The sequence below is a fragment of the Eumetopias jubatus genome, unplaced genomic scaffold, assembly GCF_037043125.1.
Source record: "Eumetopias jubatus isolate StellerSeaLion01/CBP00866 unplaced genomic scaffold, mEumJub1_p1.0 scaffold_7, whole genome shotgun sequence".
NCBI lineage: Eukaryota > Metazoa > Chordata > Mammalia > Carnivora > Otariidae > Eumetopias > Eumetopias jubatus.
The window spans coordinates 83,226,727-83,253,610 of record NW_028274813.1 but is presented as its reverse complement, the minus strand read 5'-3'; the positions used below and the strand labels follow the sequence as shown (position 1 = coordinate 83,253,610).

The following is a 26,884-nucleotide window of genomic DNA, read 5'->3' as shown; positions in this document are numbered from 1 at the left end:
TACTGTGGGTGTGTTTTGTTTTTTTTAAGAGATTATAGAGGAAAATCTAGAGGCATCAGTGAAATTCATTTTAGCAAACATTTTTGAGTATAAAGCACTGTGCAGAGCAAAGGAGTAAAAAAATAGATAAGATCCTTGCCCTCCCTGCCTCACATTATAATCAGGATTATTAATGTCATTTTCATTAGTACCTGAGTTGTTGGGATGTTGATTGAGTACGTCCTACCTGCCAGATACTATTGTAGACAGACAGGGTTCCTGCACTGTAGAGCTTACATTCAAATGGGGGGAGGCAGTGAGTAAGTCTGTAAACAAATAAAGAAATAAAAATGGCTTCTTTAAAGAGGTTAACATTTCAGCTGATTTCTGAATGATCAGAACTATGGGAATGTTTAAGATAAGAGCATTTTAATCAGAAGGAACATAACTGAAATTCTGAGGAAGGCAGCAACTCAGTATGTTTGGAGGAAAAGAAGGCTAGTATAGCTGGAGTACAATGAAAGAGAGGGTGTGTTAGAAGATGGGGTTAGGGAGCCCGATTGTGTAGGGCCTTGTACCCTATGTTTAAAGAATTTGCATTTTATTCTGGTAAATTTCTATGAGTGTTTATAGGCAATATAGAGTGTTTCTGTATTTTCTGTGAGTGTTTATAGGCAGGGAAATGGTAGACTCTCTACACTCTTACAAGATTACTGTCATTGGCCCAACTGAGTTAAGGGTACCATTTCTTCTGTTGAAATTAATTATTTGTCTATTACTTTCTTTTCTTGTGAAGAGCTCAAAGTAATATAAAGGCATTCTTTCATTATAATCATGAGGTCCTTTAAAAGGTTTGTGTATAAAAGGCCTTTAAGCTGTTGGCAATGCAGAAATCTTTGTTTAGCCATCACATTCTTAAAAATTGAGATACAATTCACATGCCATAAAATCTACCCTTGTAAAGTGAGTATTGTAGTAAAGTTCTGTGCAGCCATCACCACTAATTCTAGAGCATTTTTATCACTCCAAAATGAAACTCTGTGATTATTAAGCAGTCACTTCCCATCGCCCCTGGCAGCCACTAATATGTTTTCTTTCCCTACGGATTTGCCTATTCTGGACTTTTCATATAAATGGAATCATATAATATGTGGTCTTTTGTGCCTGGCTTCTTTCACTTAGCATAGTTTTCAAGGTTCATTCATGTTGTGGCATGTATCAGTACTCCATTCCTTTTTATGGCTAAATAATATTTCATTATCTGGATAGTAACAAAATCTAATGATTTTTTGGGTTGTTTCTCCTTTATTAGCTATCACGGCTGGCTTTGTATATTCCTTTATACCCTATAGGTTGTGGTTTTGTTTTTGTTTTTCGTTTTTTGCCTTGATATTTGACAGTTAAAATAGCCTATGTATAGTTCTAAGTGCTTAGTGAAATCTAGCTTTGTTGCCTTTTATAGCATTTCCATATGGTAGTGCTCTTGAATGCCCACTAGGTTCAGTTGGTATCCTTTTCTTTTGCACATGAATTGGGAAACTGGAGTTACTGTCTTCCAGCTGTTTTTGTCATTGTGTTGGGAAAAGATGCTTGGGTTAGAGAAGGCCTTGCTCCATAGCAACAGATTCCATTCCCATTTCCTCCTGTTTGCAGAGCATTCTGCTAAGTGATGAGTCCAGTGAGGCAGATTCTCAGAGTGAAGACAATGAAGAAGAAGAAGAAGAAGAGGAAGAACTCCACCTCAGCAGAGAAGAACTTCATAACATGTTGCGGCTGCACAAGTATAAGAAACTTCACCAGAATAAGTATAGCAAAGATAAGGAGGTAAGAGGGAGTTTCAGGGGAAATCTCAGACCTTTGTGTTGGGTATTTAATTTAGCCTGTTGTTAACATTCAGTGAAGACATGTCATTTTACATTTATATTTAGATGGTGGTGGTGGTGGTTCTAATACAAGCTTTTTTTTAAGATTTTATTTATTTATTTGACAGAGAGACACAGCGAGAGCAGGAACACAAGCAGGGGGAATGGGAGAGGGAGAAGCAGGCTTCCCACTGAGCAGGGAGCCCGATGTGGGGCTCGATCCCAGGACCCTGGGATCATGACCTGAGCCGAAGGCAGATGCTTAACGACTGAGCCACCCAGGCGCCCCTCTAATACAAGCTTTATTGAAATATATTTCACATACCAAAAATAACCTTTTAAAGTATACAATTCAGTGGTTTTTAGTATATTCATAGAGATGTATAACTATCGTCACTATATGATTCCAGAATGTTTTCTCTAAAAAGAAACCCCACTCCCCTTAGCTGTTGTCTTTCATTTTCTCTGTTCCCCCTCAGCCCCAGGACGCCACTTAGCACTATAAATGTGCCTGTTCTAGACATTTTATGCAAATTGGCCCTTTATGTCCATCTTCTCACTTAGCGTGTTTTCAAGGTTCATTCACGTTTTAGCATATATCAGTACTTCATTCCTTTTTGTTATCAAATAATATGCCATTGTGCAGACATACTGCATTTTACTATCCATGTATTACTTAATGAATTAATTGGATTGTTTCTACTTTTTGGCTTTTACAAATGATTGCTATGAATAGTGAGTTGTTTCCACTTTTGGCTGTTATGAATAATGCTGCCATGAAAATCTGTGTACAAGTTTTCGGTGTGGGCATTTGTTTTCATTTCTCTTTTGTGTATACCTAGAAGAGGAATCACTGGATCATGTGAAAACTGTGCTTATCCTTTTTGAGGAACTGTCAAGCTGTTTTCCAAAGTGGCTGTGCCATTTTGAATTCTACGGGTTCCTTTTTTAATGCACTTGCTCTTTGGAACTGTCCCTATCTTGAAAAAAACCCCTTTTCTTTACATACTAACATTAGATTGATGATAGTTTTAAGTGACAACTATTTGAATACTGTTACCAAAGCCTTATGATTTTTGTCAGAAGTGTGGTGCTTTGAACATGATGAGCAATAGCATATTTGAAGACCTAAACACTTTCTAACAATTGGTTAACATCCAAAGTTAGTTCAGAAAGCTTTGAATAATATGCTAAAGGTTAGGGGTGCCTGGCTGGCTCAGTCGGTTAGGCATCTGACTTGTAATTTTGGCTCAGGTTATCTCAGGGTTATGAGATTGAGCCCTGGGTCAGGCTCTGCACTGGGCATGGAGCCTGCTTGATTCTGTCTCTCCCTCTGTCCACCCCTTCACCCCCCAACCCCCGGTCGAGCTCTCTCTTTAGGGAAAAAAAACCTATATAGTTATATAGATACGTATATATGGTGAAGTTTATAAACCTGCAGAAGTAATAATTGTAATATATCTGGCTGTTTTGACATAGAGTTCCCTCTTAAAGTACAGTGCTTGGCATTTGGTGCTTGAAATATTTGGTCTTTCTTTTTTTAGTGTAGTTGACATAAAATATTAGTTTCACTTACGCAACATAAGTGATTTGACATCTCTGTACATTATATTATGCTTACAAGTGTAGCTACCATCTGTCACCATACAACACTGTTATAGTATCAGTGACTGTACTCCTTGTGCTAGGCCTTTTATTCCCATGGTTTATTCATTCCATAACTGGAAGCCTGTATCTCCCACTCCCTGTCTCCCATTTTGCCCAACCCCCATCACCCTCCTCCCCTCTTGACAACCATCAGTTTGTTCTCTCTTCAGGTCTGATTTTGCTTTTTGTTTGTTTTTTAGATTCCACATGTGAGTGAAATCATGTGGTATTTGTCTTTTTCAATCTGACTTACATCACTGAGCATAATAACCTGTACATCCATCGATGTTGTCACAAATGGCAGGAGCTCATATACACGCATACGTATGTTCGTGTGTGTGCGTGCACACATGCCACATTTTTATCCGTTCACCAGTCGGTGGACACTTAGGTTGCTTCTGTATCTTGGCTATTGTAAATAATGCTGTGGTAAACATGAGTGCATGTATCTCTCTCTCTCTTTTTTTTAACATTTTATTTATTTGTCAGAGAGAGAGGGAAAGCACAAACAGGGAGCAGCAAGCAGAGAGAGAAGCAGGCCCCCTGTCGAGCAAGGAGCCCGATGTGGGTCTCGTTCCCAGGACCCTGAGGTCATGACCTGAGCCAAAGGCAGCCACCTAACCGACTGAGCCACGCAGGCGCCCCACACGTATCTTTTTTGAATTAGTTTTTTTATTTTCTTTGGGTAAATACCCAGTAGTGGAATTACTGGATATGATATTTCCACTTTTAATTTTTTGAGGAACCACCATACTGTTTTCGAGAGTGGCTGTACCAGTTTGCATTCCCACCAACAGTGCACGAGGATTCCTTTTTCTCTCCATCCTTACCAACACCTGTTATTTCTTGTGTCTTTGATACTAACCGTTCTGACAGGTGTAAGGTGATTTCTTGTTGTAGTTGATTTGCATTTTCCTGATGATTAGTGATGTTGAGCATCTTTTCATATGTCTGTTGGCCGTCTGTATGTCTTCTTTGGGAAAATGTCTGTTTAGGTCCTTTGCCTATTTTTTTAATCATATTGTTTGTTTTTTTGGTGTTGAGTTGTACAAGTTCTTTACGTATTTTGGATAGTAACCCCTTATTGGATATATAATTTGCAAATATCTTCTCCCATTCAATAGGTTGCCTTTTTGTTTTGTTGATGGTTTCTCTCACTGTGCAAAAGATTTTATTTTGAAGTAGTCCAATAGTTTATTTTTGCTTTTGTTTCCCTTGCCTTAGGAGACATATCTAGAAAAATGTTGCTTTGGCTGATGTCAGAGAAGTTACTGTCTCTGTTATCTTCTAAAATTTTTATGATTTTAGGTGTCAAATTTAGGTTTTTAATCCATTTTGAGTTTATTTTTGTTCATGGTGGTAGAAAGTGGTCCAGTTTTATTCTTGTGCCTGTGACTGTCCAGTTTTCCCAGCACCATTTATTGAGCAGGCTCTCTTTTCCCCATTTTATATTCTTGCCTCCTTTGACATAGATTAATTGGCTGTATAAGCATGGGTTTATTTCTGAGTTCTCTAGTCTGTGTTGTTGGAAATTTTTTTTTTTTTTAAGTAAGCTCTATGCCCAACATGGGACTTGAACTTATGACACTGAAATCAAGAGTCACATGCTCTACCAACTGAGCCAGCCAGGCGCCTCTTATTTCTGGATTCTCTGCTCTGTTCCACTGATCAATGTGTCCGTTTCTGTGCCAGCACTGTATACTGTTTTGATCACTACAGCTTTGTAGTGTATCTTGAAGTCTGGAATTGTGATACTTTCAGCTTTGTTTTTTTGTCTCAAGATTGCTTTGGCTGCTTGGGGTCTTTTGTGGTTCCATACAAATTTTAGTGTTATTTCTTTTAGTTCTTTGAAAAATGCTGTTGATATTTTGGTAGGGATTGCAATACTTGGCCTTTTTTAAATTGAAGTAAAACATATATATGGGAAAGTTCATAGATTTTAACTATATAGCTCAATGAATGCTCACTTAATTTTGACCATTGACAGGGGACCTCATGATAGTTCTCCGTGTCACTTTTCTGTCCTAGTTTCAGTTCTTGGACTGGCTGCAATCTAGGAAAGAGATTGAACAGTGGACTGTTTTAAGTTTATATTGATATTTATCCATTAGTAATAAGTGAAACAAAATTAATGTGAGCCTTGGGGGTCAATTTAAATGCAGTGCTTGAAAGAATCTCTCCCTGGACAGAAAAAAAAATTGATTATTCATATGTTAGAATTCTGGCAATGTAGGCATTAGCCATTATATTGTCAACCTCTATTAGTGGGAGATATAAAGAGTGAAAAGACTTGAAAGATAGGAGAATTGGAATGGCTAGTGACTCTCTGAACCAGATAGAAGACCAAAACCCAGAATAACACATATCAAAACCTTACTAAATCTGAGGACCTATTGGTATTAGAAATATGGTTTATTTCTTGTTGATGACTTCCATGTGGAGCCCTTTCTGCAGTTAATTGCATCACTCGAATATGTGTTAGTTCCAAGCAAATAGTCTGGTGGAAATTCAGAAGCATGCAGTGTTTTTCTTTCTTATTTTCAGCAACTTGCCATGTACATAGCTGATGAAACCGTTTTGTTTTGAAGTAAGGAAATAATTCACTTTAAGGTACTAAATCTTTATTGGTCTTCTTGTGGGAAGAACAAATTTAGGAGCTCTGGTTTTTCTCTGGCTCAAGGTTTTGTAGTAAAGATGACTTGAAGGCAGGCTTAGAACTCAGACCAGCCCTTGTAAGCCTCCCTGTCTTTGCCTCCTCCAGTTGCAGCAGTACCAATACTACAGTGCAGGCCTGCTTTCCACATACGACCCATTCTATGAGCAACAACGGCACCTACTTGGACCCAAAAAAAAGAAATTCAAGGAGGAAAAGAAGCTTAAAGGTGAGCTTACTGACCTGCCTTCCATATTTACTCATTCTTAGTTTCAGGGTTGTGTGTAGCCTGTTGGTACATTTGGACTTTGAACATAATCCATGTAGTAGAAACTTGCTTTTTCTGAAAAACCCTAGTCTCCCCTATCTAGGTAATAAGTATTGTTAACCTTATTTCGTATTTGGTTAATGACCTTTTCTAGAATTATAAAGACATAAGTACTATGGATTCCTAGCCAAAGGTTTAAGCTAATTAGTTTATTCCTTTTTTCTTCTACACACTCTTCCAAATGTTGATAATGCTGTGGGAGAGGCAGAAGTCGGTTATGCACAGGGAAGTATGAAGAGCAACTTGAAGTGTTGGGAATAAGTCATCATTGTTGCTGTATGTGGAACATTTAAATAGATCACCTCTTGATAATCTTATGTAGTGTTTGTTTGCATGTTTGCCAGGAAGTGTGTTTTCCTCCCTTACTGAGCTCTAGGCAGCTGGAAATCAGGAAGGAAGTAGGAAGGGAAAGTTTTAAGCTATCTGTACAAGGGAGATTTTATTCCCCTGAAAGTATGAACTCTACTCAGAAATTCTTTTCAGCCTTCTTCCCTTTCTCCCACATCCACTAGTTTATCTCTTCCACACTCTCACCCCCAAATTAGTTTTTTATTCCATGTATGATTTTCTCTTCACAGGTCGTAATGTCCTATTGGCGCATTTTTTTTCTTTCTTTGTTATTTCTCTTTAATCACCTTAACATTGCCACCAAGTAGAAATGTTTCCTTCCTCATGGCCATTATTTGAGTCCATGGTACTTTGTACGTCTCCCTTCCTGTTGTTGAGTTCAACATAAATTGTTTTTAGATCTTATTCTGCGTTTCTCTTTCATGTAAACATAAGGAGTATCCAAGATAGTGAAATCTTCCTTCTGGAATATTCATAGGCCTGAATAGATAAAGAGATAAACATTGCCAGCCTTAGGTGGAATGAGGAAAGAACCTTGAATTGTCTTAAAGTGATGAGGTTGGTTGTGACAATCTTCTGTGGAAGGGCAGAAATGCGGGGTTCTCAGTGTCTGTTTCCTTTGCAGCCAAGTTGAAAAAAGTGAAGAAAAAAAGGCGAAGGGATGAAGAACTTTCCTCTGAAGAATCTCCTCGTTGCCACCACCATCAGACCAAAGTCTTTGCCAAGTTCTCTCATGATGCACCTCCTCCTGGCACCAAGAAGAAGCACTTATCCATTGAGCAGCTTAATGCTCGTCGCAGGAAAGTATGGCTCAGCATTGTGAAAAAGGAACTACCAAAGGTACGTGAGTGCCTCCAGCATAGGAGATGGCAAGAATATTTTGTCTCCCTGCCCTCTAAAGAGGAGCTGTGAGAGCTAGGTACCTTCACAGTGTTCAGAAAGAAAACTGATCTCTTGGAATTAAGATCATGTTGATGAGTACTCTTGTCAATCAACTGTTTTTCTAGATTTTGATCAGAATTCACAAGACAGTTGTTGTATGATGTTCCTTGTCTGAAAAATGGAGGGAAACATCTTTGAGAAAGGAAAGCAGTTTTCTTACTTAGAGCAGTAGAGATCTGACAGCAAATTGATAGGTGATAATAGAGGAAATTAAAATGAAATGGTAGAGTTAATGTTTCTTGGAGAATCTATAAATATTTGGATGTTACTGAGTAATCACAGGCATTGGAAAAAAATGTGAATGATGCAAGAGAAAGATGTATAAGCACACTTTTAATTTGTTTGGTTTTGATAACATTTTATTTTGATATAATTTCAAATTTGAAAGTTTTAGGAATTGTGTGAGGAGTATCCATATACCCTTTACTCAGTTACTCACCAGTTGTTTGCATTTTACTTAATTAATTGCCTTATAAATTGTGTGCAATCCTAATAGAAAAATGAACAGAATATTTTCTGAATTTAGAAAAGTTGATACTAGGGGCTCCTGGGTGGCTCAGTCATTAAGCGTCTGCCTTTGGCTTAGGTCATGATCCCAGGGTACTGGGATCGAGCCCCATAATCAGGCTCCCTGCTCTGCGGGAAGCCTGCTTCTCCCTCTCCCACTCCCCCTGCTTATGTTCCCTCTCTCACTGTGTTTCTCTCTGTCAAATAAATAAATAAAATCTTTAAAAAAAAAAAAAGTTGATACTAACCTCAAGAAAAAAGTCAGTGTGTAAGAATTGCTGGAGAAACTGAAAAAGCACCATCAAACATTAAAATACACTATAAATCTCTATAATTAAAACAATGTAGGGTGCCTGGGTGGCTCAGTTGGTTAAGCAACTGCCTTCGGCTCAGGTCATGATCCCAGGGTCCTGGGATCAAGTCCCACATCGGGCTCCTTGCTCAGCAGGGAGCCTGCTTCTCCCTCTCCCACTGCCCCTGCTTATGTTCCTTCTCATGCTGTCTCTCTCTCTGTCAATTAAATAAATAAATAAAATCTTTAAAAAAAAAACAAAACAATGTATTACTGGCACATGAATAGGCAAATAGAACAGTAGAGTAGACTAATGCACTTTTTAATAAATCATGCTGGAACAACTAGGTAGCCTTTGGAAAAAGATAAAATTGGATGTTTCTCACACATATACTCTGAACGTATTAGGGTTCTCAATGTAAAAAATGAAACCATACAAAGACTAGAAGAAAGCTATTACATTCTTCTTTAACCTTTGCATAGGAAAAGTTTCTATGTGTGACCCAGAGGCAATGAAAGAAGACATTAGTAAATTTGACTAAATACAAATAAATTTTTTCATGACAAAAGATAACTGATGAAGTGGGAAAAATTATTTACATTGTATATCACAGTCAAAGGGCTATTATCACTAATATATTGAAAACTCTTAAAAATTGAAGGATACTTTTGACACAGGACCAGAGATTGGGGACACATTTTGATCTCAGGATATCAGGTGCAGGAGACCTTCCTAAAGTAACTTTTGAGAGGGCTTTTAGTCATCACCAACTACCCTTGGAACTTCTGAGGCTGCAGCAGCAAATGCAGATTTAAAGGAAAGCACCAGAAGCATTCACAAAAGAAACAATAATGTTCACTGAGAAACAATTGGCAGATTTGGAGTTCTTGTCCAGGAAGAACCCATACCCTGCTCCCCATGGCAGTAAGTTTATTTAGCACCTCTTTCAAAAAGAAATGGCCTCAAAACTGGAGATACATCCCACAGTACTGCAGGTTTGGTTCGAGAACCACAGAGCAAAACTCAAGAAAGCCAAACAACAGCAATTAGCTGGGATGGAAGTTAAGACCAGCTCTTCCAAGAGAAATACAGATGCACCTCCAGGATCCCCTGATGGTGCCTACCTGCTTCCCTGCTTTATAAAGATCGTCTGATACCTTCCTTCCAACTCAGCATATGCTCCAATTTTAAGACTCTCCCAGACCATTCTGTTGGCTACAAAATAGTCCATTTTGGCTGCTGCCAAGATCCTAACATCTCCCTTTGTCCCACTATAGAATCTCAAATTCTTTCCACAAGCTTCACTGCCAATTCTTTTTGTTCTTCATCTCCATAAAGAACTTAATGAGAGAAGCCAGACACAAAAGATCACACATTGTAATGATTTGCAATGATTCCCATACAAGAGGCAGATATGAGATCTACACAACATGGATGCATTTAAAAAACATGCTCTGTGAAAGAAAAAAGACACAGAAGTACCTGTGTGGTAGAACTGAGTGGAAAGAGGCGCTAAATAAACTTATTGCAATGGGGATGTTTCATGTTGTAATTCGGATGGCAGTAACCTGCATGTATAAATTCATCCAAAGACACAGAACTGTAATACTATATTATGTACACCACAAAAAACAATCATGTGACAGGTTGGAGGTGTCAGCTAATGCCATCGCGGTAATCATTCTGCAATATATAAATGTATCATATCAACACATTGTACACCTTATTCTTGCACAATGTTGTGTGACAACTGTATCTCAGGAAAGCTGGAGAAAATTTTTAAATTATATCTCAATAAATATATGCAATGAGAAAAAGAATTCAGGGACAAAGGACCAGAAATTCAGTAGACAAATAAAATGACATGAATAGAAATTGACAAAAGAAAGATATAAAAATGGCCCTTTGGGTGCCTGGGTGGCTCAGTCAGTATAGCAGCTGCCTTTGGCTCGTGTCATGATCCCAAGGTCCTGGGATCAAGCTTCACATCGGGCTCCTTGCTCAGCGGGAAGCCTGCTTCATCTCCCTCTGCCTGCCGCTCCCCGTTTGTGCTCGCTCTCTCTGTGTGTGTCAAATAAATAAATGCAATCTTAGAAAAAATGGCCCTCAAACATTAAAAGGTTTAAAGTCTCTCGTAATTAGAGTAATCTAAATTAAAATAATACCTAGATACCATTTTGTACTTATCACAGGGCCAAAAATTTTAAAATATGATAACATATTCTGTTAAGGAGGCTGTGGGGAAACGGACATTTTCATACATTGTTGCTAGGAATGCAAATTTGAGAGAACTGTTCTGGAGGGCAAGTTGGCAATACCTAACAATCTCCATATGCACTTAACCTTTCAAACCAGCATTTCTGCTTCTAGAAATTATCCTGAGGCTTTATCTCCAGCAATACAAAAATACATGTAAACAAAGTTACTCATTCCAGCTTTATTGTTATTATTTTAAAGTTTATTTATTTATAATCTCTACACCCAACGTGGGGCTTGAATTCACAATCCCAAGATCAAGAGTAGCAAGCTCCACTGAGCCAGCCAGGTGCCTCACAACATTATTTTTAATTGCAAAATAAAGTAAACAACTTAAATGCCTATATGTGGGACTTGAACTCTGGTAGATCTACACAGTGGATTATTATGTTGTAGTTAAAAAGAAATAATGGAGACCTTTCTGAGATGATACGGAGTAATTTCTAGGATGTACTGTTAAGTGAGAAAAGCAAACAAAAACAGGTATCTATAATATTTACCTTTCATATAAGCAAAACAGGAATACAAGAAAATACACAAATCCTCATTCATGCAAAAGAAATTCAAGAAGGATAAACCAGAAATCAAAGTGTTGATTTCTTATAGGGGGCAGGTGGGGAAAATATAGAAAGAGGGGAATGGACAGGTTAGCAGGGATGAGGGGGCAGTCTTCAAGTACATTTTTTTATATATAGGACTGCCTTTCAGAATCCTAGTAATGTGTCATATACTCCTCACATACCCCTATAATAAACCCATTAAAACCAACTAGGATGTGGGTGAAGAAGGAGGTTGAGGGGATATGTGGGCAAAGTGGAATAAAGACAGGGGTAAATGCTTAACTGCATTAGAAATGAGTAATATAATCAAATTGCAGAGAGTGGGAAAAGAAAAGGTCTCATTGAAGTAACTGAGGAAATCAGTATTTTGACTGCATATGTAATGCTGAAGACCAAAAGAACTATACATAAGTGCTATGATTGACATAGTCCTAAGTGTTTCTTACAAAGGAATGGGTTAGTAATTTTGGAACTACTTTAAATGCATACTAGAATTGAACAAATAAATAAATCTGTTGTAGTTGACAGCCAGTTTGTCACTGTTGGGAATGCTAAAGTGAAGTCCTTGAAATTTGATTGGAATCTGAGCTATCAGTATGAATTCATGTTTCTATACACACACACACACACACACACACAGATAGATATGTACAGAAATATAGTTGTGTGTGTATGCATAGGTTAGTATGCATATATACTTATTTTCTAGCTCTGTTTGCTGAGAGTGCCTAGAGACAGACCCGGTAACAATGAGGATATGTTGTACCCAGGTCTTGATTTCTAAACACCTTTTATTCTTTAATAAAAGGAACCAGAGCTCCTTGGATAAGTAGTTTATTCCAGAATTTGGCAGGGAAAATACAAGATGAGCCTTAAACATCTTGGAGTGCCAGAAAGTAAGGAAGTGCTTGAAGAAAGATGAGTGTGGGGGATTGTCAGAACAACACAGGAGCAACCTAAAGGAGCTCCTCATGGTCAAAGTTAGAATAATTGAGCACCAAAATTGATAATGATAATACTGGGGCTCCTGGGTGGCTCAGTTGGTTAAGCATCTTTTCTTGATTTCGGATTAGGTCTTGATCTCAGGGTTTTGAGTTCAAGTCCTGAATTGGCCCCCTGCTGGGCATGGAGCCTACTTTAAAAAAGAAAAAAAAAGATAATACTGAATTTTAACATATAGATTAAAAGAAATACCTGTGAGTCCATACTGTTTTAAATAAATAAGCAAATAGTTAAGGTAGAAGGAACAGCTCTTCTTGCAATAGAATTCCAGTTAATGAGTGCAGAAGGAAGGAAGGAAGTAGAGAACCATCATTACATAAATACCACAGTGATAATTGTTGCAGACTGGATCCATTGATGAAGACTGTAATTAGAGGATGAAGGTTAGAGGAGAAATAATTTGTAAGCATACATATTAGCACAGAAAGAAAGATAGTAACTTTCGTGATGATAATTGGCAGAATCTACCTTACCCAAATGATCTAAGTAGTCACTAGTAATAAAATTTTGACATTGTGAACTTGATGTGATGCATAGAGAATAACACATCATTTCTGTGCTATTCTTGCCAGAATGTATGATGTCATTCCAATCATGAGAAAATACCAGAAAATCACAAATTTTGGGACATTCTGCAGAGTAACTGATTGGTGCCTTTCAAAAGTGTTGAGGACATGAGAGAAAGATTGAAGAAATGTAACATACAGGAAGAGACTAAGGAGAAAAGCAACTAAATACAGGGGATCCTGTTACAGGATGTTGGAACAGGAAGAGAGAATTTTAGTGGAAAAAGTGTTGACATTCAAATAAGACTTGTAATTTAATTAATATTTTACCAGTGTTATTTTCCTTTCTTAGTAATTGTATTCTAGTTATGTAAGATGCTAAAACTAGGGAAAGCAGCAGGAGGGATGTAAGGAAACTATTATTTTTTGCAACTTTTCTGTAAGTAAATTAGTTCAAAACAAGAAGTTTTAAAATGATATGGCAAGAATAATGCAAGGAACTGCCATGTTACTTTTATTCATATTTAGCGATTGTTTGCTTCCTTTGCTTTTGTTATATAAATGCATACTTTTTTTCTTCCCCGTTTTGAAGGTTAGTTTGACACTTTGTACTGAACTTCTTTGTAATAGTTCAATGTGTGTTTCTTAAGAAAAAGGACATTCTCTCATAGAACAACAGTGCAGTTATAAAAATTATTATCTGGTCCACAGACCATACTCAGATTTCTCATCAGTTGTCTCTGTAATGTCCTTTATAGGGCTTTTTTTTTCTTTTTTTTTTATTCAATCCAGGATCCAGTCTAGGACTCCGTGTTTCATTTAGTTGTCACATCTCTTTAATCTCTTTTAAATCTGACACAGTGTTCTTTCATGACATTTTTATTTTTGAATAGTATACCCCTGTTATTTTGTACACTGTTTCTGAATTTGAGTTCATGAGATTCTTAGATTTGGTTTATGCATTTTGGGCAGGATTACCAAAGAAGTGACGTATCCTTCTTGGTATGACATATTAGGAGGCACAGGACACGTCTGTCCCAGTATGATATTAGCTTTGATCACTTGGTGTGTTGGTGCTTCTCTACTGTACAGTGACCGTTTTTCTCCCCATGCCAATTAGTGAGTATTTTTGGAGAGAAAGTTTAGATAGGAACATTCTTGATGGGAGATGTTATGGGGAAACCCTCTTTGTACCTGGTGAAGAGGCTTCAAAATGATGCCCTTGCGGGGCACCTGGCTGGCTCATTGTGTAGAGCATGTGACTCTTAATCTCAGGATTGTGCATTCAAGCTTCACATTGGGTGTAGAGATTAAAAAATAAATAAAAATTTTTTTTAAATGATGCACTTCTGATCAGGAATTCAATAGAAATATTTGAGATTCTTTTTTTTTTTTAACATTTTATTTATTTATTTGACAGAGGGAGACACAGTGAGAGAGGGAACACAAGCAGGGGAATGGGAGAGGGAGAAGCAGGCTTCCCACTGAGCAGGGAGCCCGATGCAGGGCTCGATCCCAGAACCCTGGGATCATGACACAAGCCAAAGGCAGATGCGCCTAACAACTAAGCCACCCAGGCGCCCCAGTATTTGAGATTCTTGTCTTTAAAGTGGCAATAGCTGCTTAAGCATTAGTAAAAGAAAGTTTTTTATAAAAGGTCTAAAAATTCCCATAAGCAGACAGTCTGAGGTGGGAATTTTATAGAAATGGCGTTTGGGCCGTCTGTAACTTCGCACCCACTGTTTCTTCAGAATTAGGGGGTTGAGTTCTTTAACAGTCAGAGAGTCACTCAGCTGTGCCTATGCTGTCTTCTCCCATGTCAAGTGGATCATTGGGGGAAATCAGGTTTCTTTATTGAGGTTTTTGTTTTATAACTGAATTGGAAGACAATAAGTAGCTTGTGACTGGTTTGTTGGCTGCTGACTCATCTTGTGTTAGGTCTGCCTTGGAATTTTTTGTTTGAGAAGATGAAGCTTAAGTGTTGGCAGAAATTAATATTAGCAGCAGGTTTGTCCTGGTTGGAGGACAGAATCACAGATTGGGAGGCTAGTTTACCTCTCCTAACAATTTCTGTGTGTGAGTGACTACTTTCTCAGCTTCTTTGCAGATTGGCTCTGGAAAGCAGTGTGTTTTAGTCAGGATGGTGTATGTTGGGTATGGTGTTATATTTTCCTAGTCCACTTCAAGCCTTAAATCTAGCTTAAATTCTTTCCAAAAGGATGCAGAAGACTCTATTTTAAGGCAGCCACAGGACTAGCTTATTCTTCTTAATACTGCTTCAGTAGCTTTGTGTGTGTTTCTAAGTTGGTGCGTTTGGATGACTTTAATTTTTTTAACTCTTGAGGAGTTGAATAAAAGACATTGTCAGTCTACATAATCTTATTTGAAAAAGACTCCTAAATGAAATAATTGTTTTTAAATATTTTAGGCCAACAAGCAGAAAGCTTCAGCTCGTAACCTGTTTCTCACCAATAGCCGAAAGGTAAATTATAGTTTTCTATTTCCCATTTTATATTATGCTGGAACATATTTATATTTGCTGCTCTTGTTTCTTGTGACCTGTTGATAATGAATCTAGTAATACCTAAGAGAATTTCTAAATGTTCTCCATTTATTTTATTTTTTAAGTTTTATTTTATTGTTATGTTAGTCACCATACATTACATCATTAGTTTTTGATGTAGTGTTCCATGATTCATTGTTTGCGTGTAACACCCAATGCTCCATTCAATACGTGCCCTCCTTAATACCCATCACCAGGCTAACCCATCCCCCTCCCCCCAAAATGCTCAGTTTGTTTCTCAGAGTCCATAGTCTCTCATCGCCATTTATTTTAAAAATAAAATGCTCTTCCTTACATTTCTGATATTTGAACCTTTTTGGATGAGACCATAGTGTGCTCTGATTCCTTAGGCAGATCATGGAAGCTTCCTGTGCTCAGTCTCTTTAAGAAATGATGATGTTAATATCAATACCCTCCTTTAGAGGGAAGTAGCACAAACTTCCTTTGAAAGCTGTGAGATCAGATGAGGTAATGTTTTTAGTTCTGTTTCCCTGGGCTGGTCACTCATCCTTGGTTTCCTCATCTGTAAAATGAGGATGTTGATACTACCAACTTCATAGAGGTTTTGTGAAGAATAAATTAGTTTAATATATGTTAGGCTTAGAGTGAAGCCTAGCATTAATGACTGTTACTATTAATATGTGTGATAATACTTTGTAACTTCCCAGCACATCTTAGATCATTATGTGTTTTTTTCCCATCTTCTAAGGCAGTATGTGTATAGATTTCTCATTCCATGTATTACCTCAGGGTCTGGGTCTGGGTCACAGTACTGTGCATGGACTTTAATCACGTTGAGGGAGAAAGAGATGTGGCCATAGGAAGACTGTGTGCACTGAACAGACTGAGGAATGCTGTGGTGTAGAGCTCAGGGAGAACTGGCCCTGGTGTTGGGTCTTCTCTTTTGTGAGACTGTTGTTGTCATCTGCAGCTTGCCCACCAGTGCATGAAGGAGGTGCGTCGAGCTGCCTTGCAGGCCCAAAAGAACTGTAAGGAGACCTTGCCTCGTGCCCGCCGCCTCACCAAGGAGATGCTTCTGTACTGGAAGAAGTATGAGAAGGTGGAGAAGGAACATCGCAAGCGTGCAGAGAAGGAGGCCTTGGAGCAGCGGAAGTTGGATGAGGAAATGCGGGAGGTAAGACAGTAGTATAAAATTTTGAAACCCTGATTGCTGCAGCCATATCCATAGGTCGGTGTGTACTACACAAATGACAAATTAATCAGTGAAACCATTGAAAAAGGGTTTTAAGACATAAGTTTGAGGATAGTAACTTTAGTCCAATAAACCGATTCTGTTTTTATCCTTTCATTTAGGCCCTCTCTCTGGCCTTCACCTCTCTTTTTCTATGCCAAGTTTTTCTGTTCTTTGTAGCCTTATTCCTCTGTATATTTCTGGAGGACCAAAAAAAGGAAAAAGAAGAGGGATGAACGAAAGAAAAAGAAAACCGCTTACAGCTTATTTTGGCTTCATTCCAGGTACTGGCTGCAGTTTCTTCCTTGTTGGAAGAGCAGGGCTGGCTGCCAAATTTAGGGCCAGATAGGAACAATAGACAACTAGTCCAGTTTTGAGACCCATCCCCCACCTGCTTCACTGGTTTAACTTTCAGCCAGTGCTCTTCTAAGTTTGATGTCAGCTGATGTAGGTGAGTAGATTGTTCAGGGAAGCAAGAGGAGAGAGTAGGAGAACAAAATCATTGTGTTGCCGTGGGCAAACCAGTTGGGATGTGTGGAAGGAAAGTTGAGGCCTGGAGGAAGGGAATCGGGATTGGTTAAGGTTTGCTCTCAGGCCTGGGTAGTGCTCCGTCACAGCAGAGCTGTGGCTGTTTCTGAGCTCTTGATCTTCCGTCCTTTATCTCATGCCTTTGAGGATGAATATGGATTTTGCCCAGTTCTCTTAAGTCCCCTGGGTAACATTTATCTTCACATGCAAGATAAACATATTAGTGTGTTAGGACGCATCTGATGCTATCCAGAATACTTTCTGAATTCAGAGGCATTTGAGAGTTGGTCACAGATCCTCAAGTTTTGCAAGCAGCCTGATTTATAGTCTAGGTTTGTGAGACATTCTCTCAGTTTTGTTGATAGTTAACCAATGAGTTTCCTTCATGGTTATGTCTATGTTTTTCTGCGATCTTTTGAAATAAAACTATTTGTGATGAAACTTTATCGTTCCTTTAATTTACCTTGTTCATTTGAACGCATAGTGGTTGACTTTTTTAAGGTTAAAGGAGATACTACTTTTTTGTTTTAATTTGGAAAGGTTTTCTTGATAATACACTAGCTTTGCTGACATAGTAAACAAACACCTGTATCCATTATGAAAAATAACTCCATTTTCTGTTAAAACCGTGTTTCAGATTTCCTTCTCATTTGAATCTCGCTCAAGTACTGTAAAATCTTAGAGAGCATAGTTTTATGTAGCATACTTTAGGACTGGTCTCCTTTCTTGGCTAACTTCCTTATTATGTTTTTATTTTTCATTTGAGGTATTGGATCAAGGATAAATCAGTTTTATTATAAAATAGTTAATGCAAAGCAGTGACTAAGTATATGTGTGTGTGCACTTGATCAGTGTACAGATCAACTATACACTGTTTTTAGGAGCGTTTTCTTCCTTTGATTGGCTTCTCCTACATGGACTTTCAGAATAATTCATAGCTCCTAGTCACTTATTTTGACTTTTGGTGATGAAGAAGATCTTTTCACATGTTTACATTTTTAAGATATAAGTAAAAGCTATTCTTTGCTTTTAGTACCACTGACTTGGTTATAATAAAATTGTGCATTAGCAATTAACTACCTTTCTAAAGGTAAAGAATTTGTAAAAGAATTATATGCAAACTATATATAGATTTGGTGAATTCTGTTGATCACCAAATCAACAGAATTGATGTGATGTGATTGATGATTTGACTATTTAGTGAAAATAACTTTCTTCCCTTTTAGGCCAAGAGGCAACAGCGAAAACTGAACTTCCTAATCACCCAAACAGAGTTGTATGCCCATTTCATGAGTCGCAAACGAGACATGGGTCATGATGGGATTCAGGAAGAAATTCTAAGGAAACTGGAAGACAGTTCTACCCAAAGACAAATTGACATTGGTGGAGGGGTGGTAGTTAACATCACACAGGAGGATTATGGTGAGTCCTGAATCAAGACGTAGAGGAAGTGGGTACCCTCCATTTTTTTATATCTAAGGTTATACACGTGATTAGTTCTTGTAAGTTTTGTCTTGATTGATAGGTAATGATTAGTAAAGGGGAATTTATTGCACTGGAGTAGGGAAAGTATGAATAAAACAAACATACAAAATAACTTTTATTAAAGAATTTGAAAAGGAAAGGGTGTGTTTAGATGATCTTGTAAGTTTGGGAATATTTTATATGTTTTGATTTATTAGTAGAAATGGAGAATATTATATCAGAAGAATTCAGTGAAATGTCTAGCAGAGAAAATCATCTGTCACATAACAAGATTCTTGGTTACAACAAGGCAGGCATGAGAAAGAGACTGTTCAGTTGTATTTTTTTTTTAAGAGATATTATTTATTTGAGAGAGAGAGAATGGGTGGAGGAAGAGAGAGAAGAACAAGCAGACTCCTTGCTCAGGGCTCAGAGGACTCTGAGATCACGACCTGAGCCACCCAGGCACCCCTCAGTTGTGACCTTTTTGTGACCATAAAGGGAGGGAGGAATTGGGGTGAAATTTGAATAGTGATCAAGATCACGTTGAGCTCAGAATAAAAAGAATGAGTATGCTTGCAAGGATCTTGGGGTTTACACATGTCTGGATTTCTTCTTTGGGAATAGTTTCACCCAGCAGAAATCTATCACAATTTTGAATCCCCACTGTTTTGCTTTGCTTTGCTTTGCTTTGTCATTGCTTTGTGCAAGACATCGCCAGGATTGGGCGATGAGCGTAGTCTCCTGAGTATTGCCCTCCTGGCCCATAAGGCTGAGGTGGGTAGATGCAGTTTCTCTGAGCTGGCTTCAGCTACTGGAGATCATGGCAGCCCTCTGCATTCATAGCCACTTCTGGGTCCTTACCTCTGTCATGTAATTTGAACCTTTCTGCTCTCTCACTCTCTGTGAGCTTACGGATGAGTAAATTGGGGGAGTTAGGGATTGACAATGTTGGTGTGAGTTGCATCTTTGAAGGAGATCAGTTAATGACGTGTGATAATCTCTAAGTTTTCCTTTTCAGATAGTAACCATTTCAAAGCCCAGGCCCTGAAGAATGCTGAGAATGCTTATCATATTCATCAAGCTCGGGTGAGTCTTAAAATGAAAAGAAACTGTAAGGGGCTCCAGAAATGCCCTACAACCTTTCACTTGGGTGGTCTTCCTTTAGTCTTACTCATTTTTCAATTAAAAGCATTGGCAGATGTGTACATATGTGATTGTGTTGGGTGCAGGTTGTGGCTCTATTTAGAAAAGTAGGCATAATTGAGAAAGGGTGGAAAATGAGCATTCACTTGTCTAAGCTTTAGGAGTGTGTTGATTGAAACTAGGACAGTTGACCTGTTTTTTTGTCATCTTGAGTAATCATGGGCAATATAGTGTGAAATGCATCATGGTTGTTTAGTGGAAAAGACCACAGTGGTGTTTAAGAGAGCTATATCATTGCCTTAAGAATACTGCTATATTAGGACCTTCTTTCACCTTAATAATAACTTGCTAATTCTTGATATAGTGATATTTCATGAAATCAGAAGAAAACTGCAGTTATATTAAATTAAGTAAGTAAAGAATATACTGCATTGGAACACCATGTAACAGCATCCAAGTCAGGATAAACTTGACCTTCTCCCCAAAACAAATTTTATATCAGATTTTTAACACATTCCTTGATGAAGCAAGTAGTCATGTAATATGGTTTATAGTCGTATAATATGTGTGCTCATCAAAAGCATATTCTTAATGTAATTGCTAGATTAATTTTTAAATATTAGTAATATTTCATATATTGTGGGGTTTTTTTTTTTTTGAGAGAGAGTGAGAGAACATGAGCAGGAGGAGGGGCAGAGGGAGGAACAGGCTCCTGGCTAGGCAGGGAGCCCAGGGCAGAGCTCAATCCCAGGACCCTGGGATCATGACCTGAACCCAAGGCAGCTGCTTAATGACTGAGCCACCCAGGCGCCCCTCATATATTGTGCTTTATACATAATACATTACATAATATTATCAGAAATTTTGTTCCAGTTATCACAGAGTAGATATACTGTCATTATGAACTTTATTTGAATTTCATTTTTTCCCTCATATTTTTCTTCTGACGTTTTTATTTTCCAGACAAGGTCATTTGATGAAGATGCAAAAGAAAGTCGAGCAGCTGCCCTTCGGGCAGCAAACAAGTCTGGCACTGGGTTTGGGGAGAGTTACAGCCTGGCAAACCCATCTATCCGGGCTGGGGAAGATATTCCACAGCCTACAATTTTTAATGGCAAATTAAAAGGCTATCAGCTGAAAGGCATGAATTGGTTGGCTAATCTCTATGAACAGGTGAATTTTAGAACTATGCCATACCCTTATGTGTTTTCCTAAAATCATTGGTTCAGTGTATCATGAAATGAGCACAAGACAATGTTTTAAATTTCATCCTTTTGAAATGCTTTATCCTCTGACAAGAGTCAGAAAGATGTTTTTATATTTTTAACCTGAAATTTTATTGGAGAATATTTGTATCACATACATAGTTTTAGGTGGTCTTAGTAAACCAGATTGTTTTTTTGCCTGGATTAAATTTGCTGAAAAACTGCCTCAGATACCGTGATTCATAGTTGTAACTATGGAGTTGGCAAAAGGAATCATTGCAGCAGTGCGTAATAGTGCTGAAATGGTATTTCTAGTCAGTCTTGACAGTTTGATTAGTTCTTTGGGACAGTAGGTTGAATCCTGTGTGATGGAATGTGAGAGGTTATTGACTATGTGTATTTTTTTTTCCCAGGGCATTAATGGCATTCTTGCAGATGAAATGGGCCTTGGTAAAACAGTGCAGAGTATTGCCCTCCTGGCCCATCTGGCTGAGGTGGGTAGATGCAGTCTTTCCATCTTTCGCACTCTAGATTCTGGGGTGAGAATCAGCCATTATCCAGTACTATGCTGGGCTTTGGAGCATATGAGGACAGTAGGACTTAACTCCTTGCCTTCAAGATCATTAAAGGGTGACATGGTGTGATGAAGCATTTTGGTTTGCGAGACTAGATTAGTTACTGAGAATGTGTGGTTTGACATATTGCCCCCCTCCCCTGTCCAGAGCCATTCACACAGTGGCAAAGACATTGTAGTTAGACCAGAAGACCCAGGTTCACATCTGAACTCTGTGTTGACTATAAACAATGTAAACTTGGGCAATTCATCTAACCTCTTTTGCTCTGGCTTCACTTTAATTCTCTGAGGGTTAGTTTCTACTTCTGCATAGTGGGGATAATATCTACTTTGTAGGAATTCTGTGAGAATTAAATGAGAAAATATATGTAGAAACATTTTGAAAAAAGCAAAAGCTCCAAAATCGTTATGATCATCTCGTATAAGGGAAAGCAATATTTATAAGTCAGGATATTGTTAAGTGCTTTGTGAATGATAGAAATTAGGACCTATAGGTGGTGGGGGTGGGAGTAATTGCTTGGTATTTTGTCTCAAGGTTTCTCTGAGCAAATTCCTTGCCTGTGTTATTATTAACATAGGGTATTATTACTGAGTATGGAGATGTAGTAGCTAGGCACCATTTCTCTTGTTATAATGTAGTCTTTATTCTTAAACTGCTCTCATCATTGATTATAATTTTGAACTAAATATCTTCAGTTTTCCTTCAGTTAGCTGACCCAGTTTTTGTCTTTCAGAGAGAGAACATCTGGGGACCTTTCTTAATAATTTCACCGGCTTCTACACTTAACAATTGGCACCAGGAATTTACTAGATTTGTTCCTAAATTTAAGGTAAAAATCAATCCAACAGAAATTTCTGTTGCTCTTTAAAATAAACTTCCTGACTTTTCTTTTGCCGCCTGCCTTATTCAGTTGCTCTAAGAGTTTTGAGTCTCTTGCATTTTTCCCAAGATACTTGAAATACATTCCCTTTAAAAGTTACTGATGTGTAGGGTGCCTGGGTGGCTCAGTCAGTTAGGCATCCAGCTCTTGATTTTGGCTCGGGTCATAATCTCAGGGTCCTGGGCTCCATGCTCAGCGAGGAGTGTGCTTGAGATTCTCCCTCTCCTTTTCACCCCTCCCTCTGCACGTGCACACACTTTCTCTCTCTCTTTCTCGTCCACGTGCATGGTCTCTCGCTAAAATAAATATTTATCTTTTAAAAAAAAGTTACTGGGGGAAGGCCTGGGTAGCTCAGTCGGTTAAGCTCTGCCTTCGGCTCAGGTCATGATCCCAGGGTTCTGGGATCGAGTCCCACATTGGGCTCCGTGCTCAGCAGGAAACCTGCTTCTCCCTCTGCCTGCTGCTCCCCCTGCTTGTGCTCTCTCTGACAAATAAATAAATAAAACCTTTTAATTAAAAAAAAAAAAAGTTACTGGGTGCCTGGATGGCTCAATTGGTTAAGCATCTGCTTTCGGCTCAGGTCATGATTCTGGGGTCTTGGGATTGAGCCCCGTGTCAGGCTCCCTGCTTAGCAGAAGCCTTCTTCTCCCTCTCCCTCTGCTATTCCCTCTGCAACTCCCCGTTTGTGTTCTGTCTCTCTCTCTCTCAAATAAATACATAAAATCTTAAAAAAAAAAAGAAAAAGTTACTGATGGAAGCATAAGAGAGCATATTACATCCTTATGTTTCATAATTGAGAAAGCCAAAGTCCAATTTGAATGATTTGCTGCATTAGCCACATGGATTGATATTCTTGGTCAAACTGCCATAGTAGAAAATATCTACGTTACTGGCTTACCAGAGATTTTGGCAAATCGTATTATCACGGCACATAACACATAATTTATGGCATTGTTGTCCCCCCCATATTCATAAATAATTCATTTTCATGATACTCTAAAGTCAGATCTTTAGTCCTAGTCCAGATTATGTCTAAGGTAGATAATAAGAAAGTTGATTTTAACTAATACAGAGGAAAAGAAGTGAGATTGAGGTTGGAAGTGATCAGCAGGGAAGTATGTTGCACTAGGTTGGGTAAGATGTGGGTAAGATTTATTAAATAGGGTTTAATTGTGGAAAGTTATTGGGATGTAAGAAAGAATGGATAGGATTTATTATATTGCAAATAAAAATGGTGAAATCAGTTAAATATGTGTTCTGTCCCTAAGGTAATATAATGATGATGAAGTTGCATGGTAAGAAGGATTTTATGGAGATTCTATATCGAGTTACTGTTATGATCTCCCTGATTTAGGGTCTCCATAATACATGGGTTCCATGCAGTTTAAAGGGCACAGGATAGAGTGGAGGTGGGAGTCAGATGTTTTCTCGCTTACATTTTGTAAGGAATAAGGACACGTCTGAGATATTCCATTTTGGGATACCTTTGTGGCTGTGGCCCCACCATTGTGGCTGAATTGTAGATTTAGAAACTGTTTACAAGGCACATTAAGTGTATAGCTTTTAACTTTACAGACTCATTTTTAAATTTCTAAGATGAGATTCTAAGGCAGTTTGTTGAATATTTTCTCTAGAATTCTTTGCCAGTTGGAATATGGAACTGCCATATTTTTTCTCTATTCATTCATTTTTGCTTTCAGTTCCAGTACATGTTGAGCAATTAGGAAGTTGAAAAATTAAGTCTTAAAATTTTCCACCAAGCCACTTGAATTTTCAGTATTAACTTCACTGACCATTAGATGGCAATGTAGTACTGTTTAATGTCCTTGATACCTCCTTTGATTTTTGTGCCTGTGCCTGGAACTGAGTGCTCATTTGCATGTTGAGCGTACTTTTGTTATTCTAGGGGGTCAGTAAAAATGGCCTGTGGGCATATTCCAGTTGCCACTTTCATTTGTCCTGTTTTGTTTAAATTGTAATAAAATACACATACATAGGGAGAGCACCTGGCTGGCTCAGTCAATAGAGCATCCAGCTAGATTTCAGGGTCCTGAGTTCAAGCCCCACATTGGCTGTAGAGATTACTTTAAAAAAAAATAAAAATAAAAAAACTCACACACATCAAAAAATGTCTAAAATGTCACATTTAAAGTGTGTAATTTACTAGTATTAAGTACATTTCCAGTGTGGTGCAATGATTGATGCTGTCTGGTTGCAGAATTTTTTCATCATCCCAAACAGAAACCTCTTCCCCATTAAGCAGTCGCTTCCTATTCAATCCCTTTCCCTCCAGCCCCTGGCTACCACAAGTCTCCTTCTCTGGATTTGCTTATTCTGGGTATTTCATCTAACTGGAATCATTATAAGGTGGCCTTTTATGTCTGATTTCTTTTCACATAGCATAATATTTTCATGTTTCAGCATGTGTCAGCATGTCATTCCTTTTTATGACTGAATAATATTTCATTATCTGGACACGCTATATTTTGTTTATCCATTTATCTCTCAACGGTATTTGGGTTTCCACCTTTTGGCTCTTGTTAATAGTACTGTTACGAACATTCATGTACAGGTTATCATTTGAACACCCATCCATTCTTTTGGTATATACTTCGGAGTAGAATTGCTAAGTCATTCTGTATTTAACTTATTGAGGAATCTGCCACCTGTTTTTTTGTACAGCTTGCAAACTAAAAATAGTGTTCATGTTTTTAAACTGTTGATTTAAAAAGTAATATTTCATAACAAATGGTATATGAAATTTAAATGCGTATATGTTGAAAGACAACCACACTCTTCTGTTTAAGTGTTATTTATGGTTGCATTCTCACTACAACAGCTGAGTTGAGTAGTTGTGACAGAGATCATATTGCTTGCAAAGCTGAAAATATTTATCATTTGCCTGTTGACAGAAAAGATTTGATGACCTCTGCTCTTGATTTATTGTTCCTATTGCCATTACTCCTTTAGATTGTCGGGAATGTGTTCACTTCTGTGCAGAACAGAGTTAAATGTCTTAGACTCTGCTTAGATTTATAGTTAGTGTGCATTCAAAAGATATTTAGATCTATGATGATAATATCTGAAAGTTCATTTTATTTGGCAGGTATCTGAGTAGCATTTGTTTTATGATTCTAGTATGACCAATGTCTCTGACTTTCTCTTTTTTCCCAAGAAATATGGTTTATATTTTTTTATAGTTAATGTTCCATTTTCATTCCTGAAATTGGCTATTTTCTGTGTTTTCTATTTCATTCATTTCTGCTCTCTTTTGTTATTGTCTACTTTTTGTGTACTTTGTTCTTTTTCTAACATCTCAGGATGGAGCTTAGATTGTTGATTTTTCCAGTAAGTGTATTTAAGGGTATTAATTGCTTTCTACACATGACTATAGCCATCCAAAGGTTTGATGTGCCACATTTGCATTATTCTTTAATTCAAAATAATTTCTAGCTTCTATTTCAAGTTCCTGTTTGATTCATGGCTTATTTAAGAGTGGTTCTTGGGGGCACCTGCTCAGCGGGGAGCCTGCTTCTCTGTCTGCCTGCCCCTCCTCTTGCTTGTGTGCATTCGCACTCTCTGCCAAGTGAACAAATAAAATCTTTAATTAAAAAAAAAAAAGAGTGGTTCTTGAGGCGCCTGGCTGGCTCAGTCAGTAGACTATGTGACTCTTGATCTCTAGGTTGTGAGTTCAAGCCCCACATTGGTGTGGGGCCTACTTAAATAAATTAGTGTAGTTCTTAATTTCGAAACAGAGGATGATTTTCTGGGTACCTTGTTACTAATTTACAGCTTAAATCTGTGGTAGGAAAACAGGCTTTTTATGATTTTAATCCTTTGAAATTTTTTGAACTTTTCTTTTATGTTCCACTATATAAATGTCTTGTATCTCTTTGCAGATATTAGGCATTATGCAGTTGTTGAGTGCAGCGTTGTATATATGTTGATTGGGTCAGGTGTATTTCAGCTCCTCTGTATCTTTACTGACTTTTTTGTCTGCCTGTCCAAATACTAATTGAAAGAAGTATGTTAAAATTTACCACAGGGGTGCCTGGGTGGCTCCTTCGGTTAAGCGTCTGGCTTTGGCTGGGGTCATGATCTCAACCTGCTTGTCCCTCTGCCCCTGCCTCTGCCCCTCCCCCTGCTTGTGCACTCTCTCTCAAATAATAAATAAAAATTTAAAAAATTACCACAATTAAGGATATATCCATTTCTGTTTTCTTCTGTCCATTTTGCTTTATATTTTGAGGTTGTGAGTTGTATACAAATTTACAATTATTTTTACCTTCCTGATAAATCAAACCTTTTATTATGAAATTCCTCTCATTAAGACTTTTTGCCTAATGCCTGTTTTCTCTGGCATTAAATAGACTAGCTTTCTTCTGGTTTTTATGTGGTATCTTTTTCTTTTACGTTTAACCATTCTGTTAACATTTAAGGTTTTTTTC

General features: G+C 37.9%; 1 protein-coding gene and 1 pseudogene across 3 annotated transcripts in view; both read left to right on the top strand.

Moving 5' to 3' along the window:
• The window catches only part of INO80 (INO80 complex ATPase subunit), a 131,472-nt gene that overhangs the window by 29,526 nt on the left and 75,062 nt on the right, over positions 1-26,884 (top strand). For all 3 annotated transcript variants that reach the window (XM_028119419.2, XM_028119417.2, XM_088024728.1), the window contains exons 5-14: positions 1,633-1,803; positions 6,250-6,370; positions 7,443-7,657; positions 15,312-15,365; positions 16,378-16,581; positions 18,393-18,588; positions 19,652-19,719; positions 20,740-20,949; positions 21,395-21,475; positions 22,290-22,385. In XM_028119419.2, coding sequence (XP_027975220.2) covers positions 1,633-1,803; positions 6,250-6,370; positions 7,443-7,657; positions 15,312-15,365; positions 16,378-16,581; positions 18,393-18,588; positions 19,652-19,719; positions 20,740-20,949; positions 21,395-21,475; positions 22,290-22,385 — 1,416 coding nt within the window. The remainder of the gene's footprint in view (positions 1-1,632; positions 1,804-6,249; positions 6,371-7,442; positions 7,658-15,311; positions 15,366-16,377; positions 16,582-18,392; positions 18,589-19,651; positions 19,720-20,739; positions 20,950-21,394; positions 21,476-22,289; positions 22,386-26,884) is intronic.
• On the top strand, positions 9,409-9,895 carry LOC148163933 (divergent paired-related homeobox pseudogene; annotated as a pseudogene).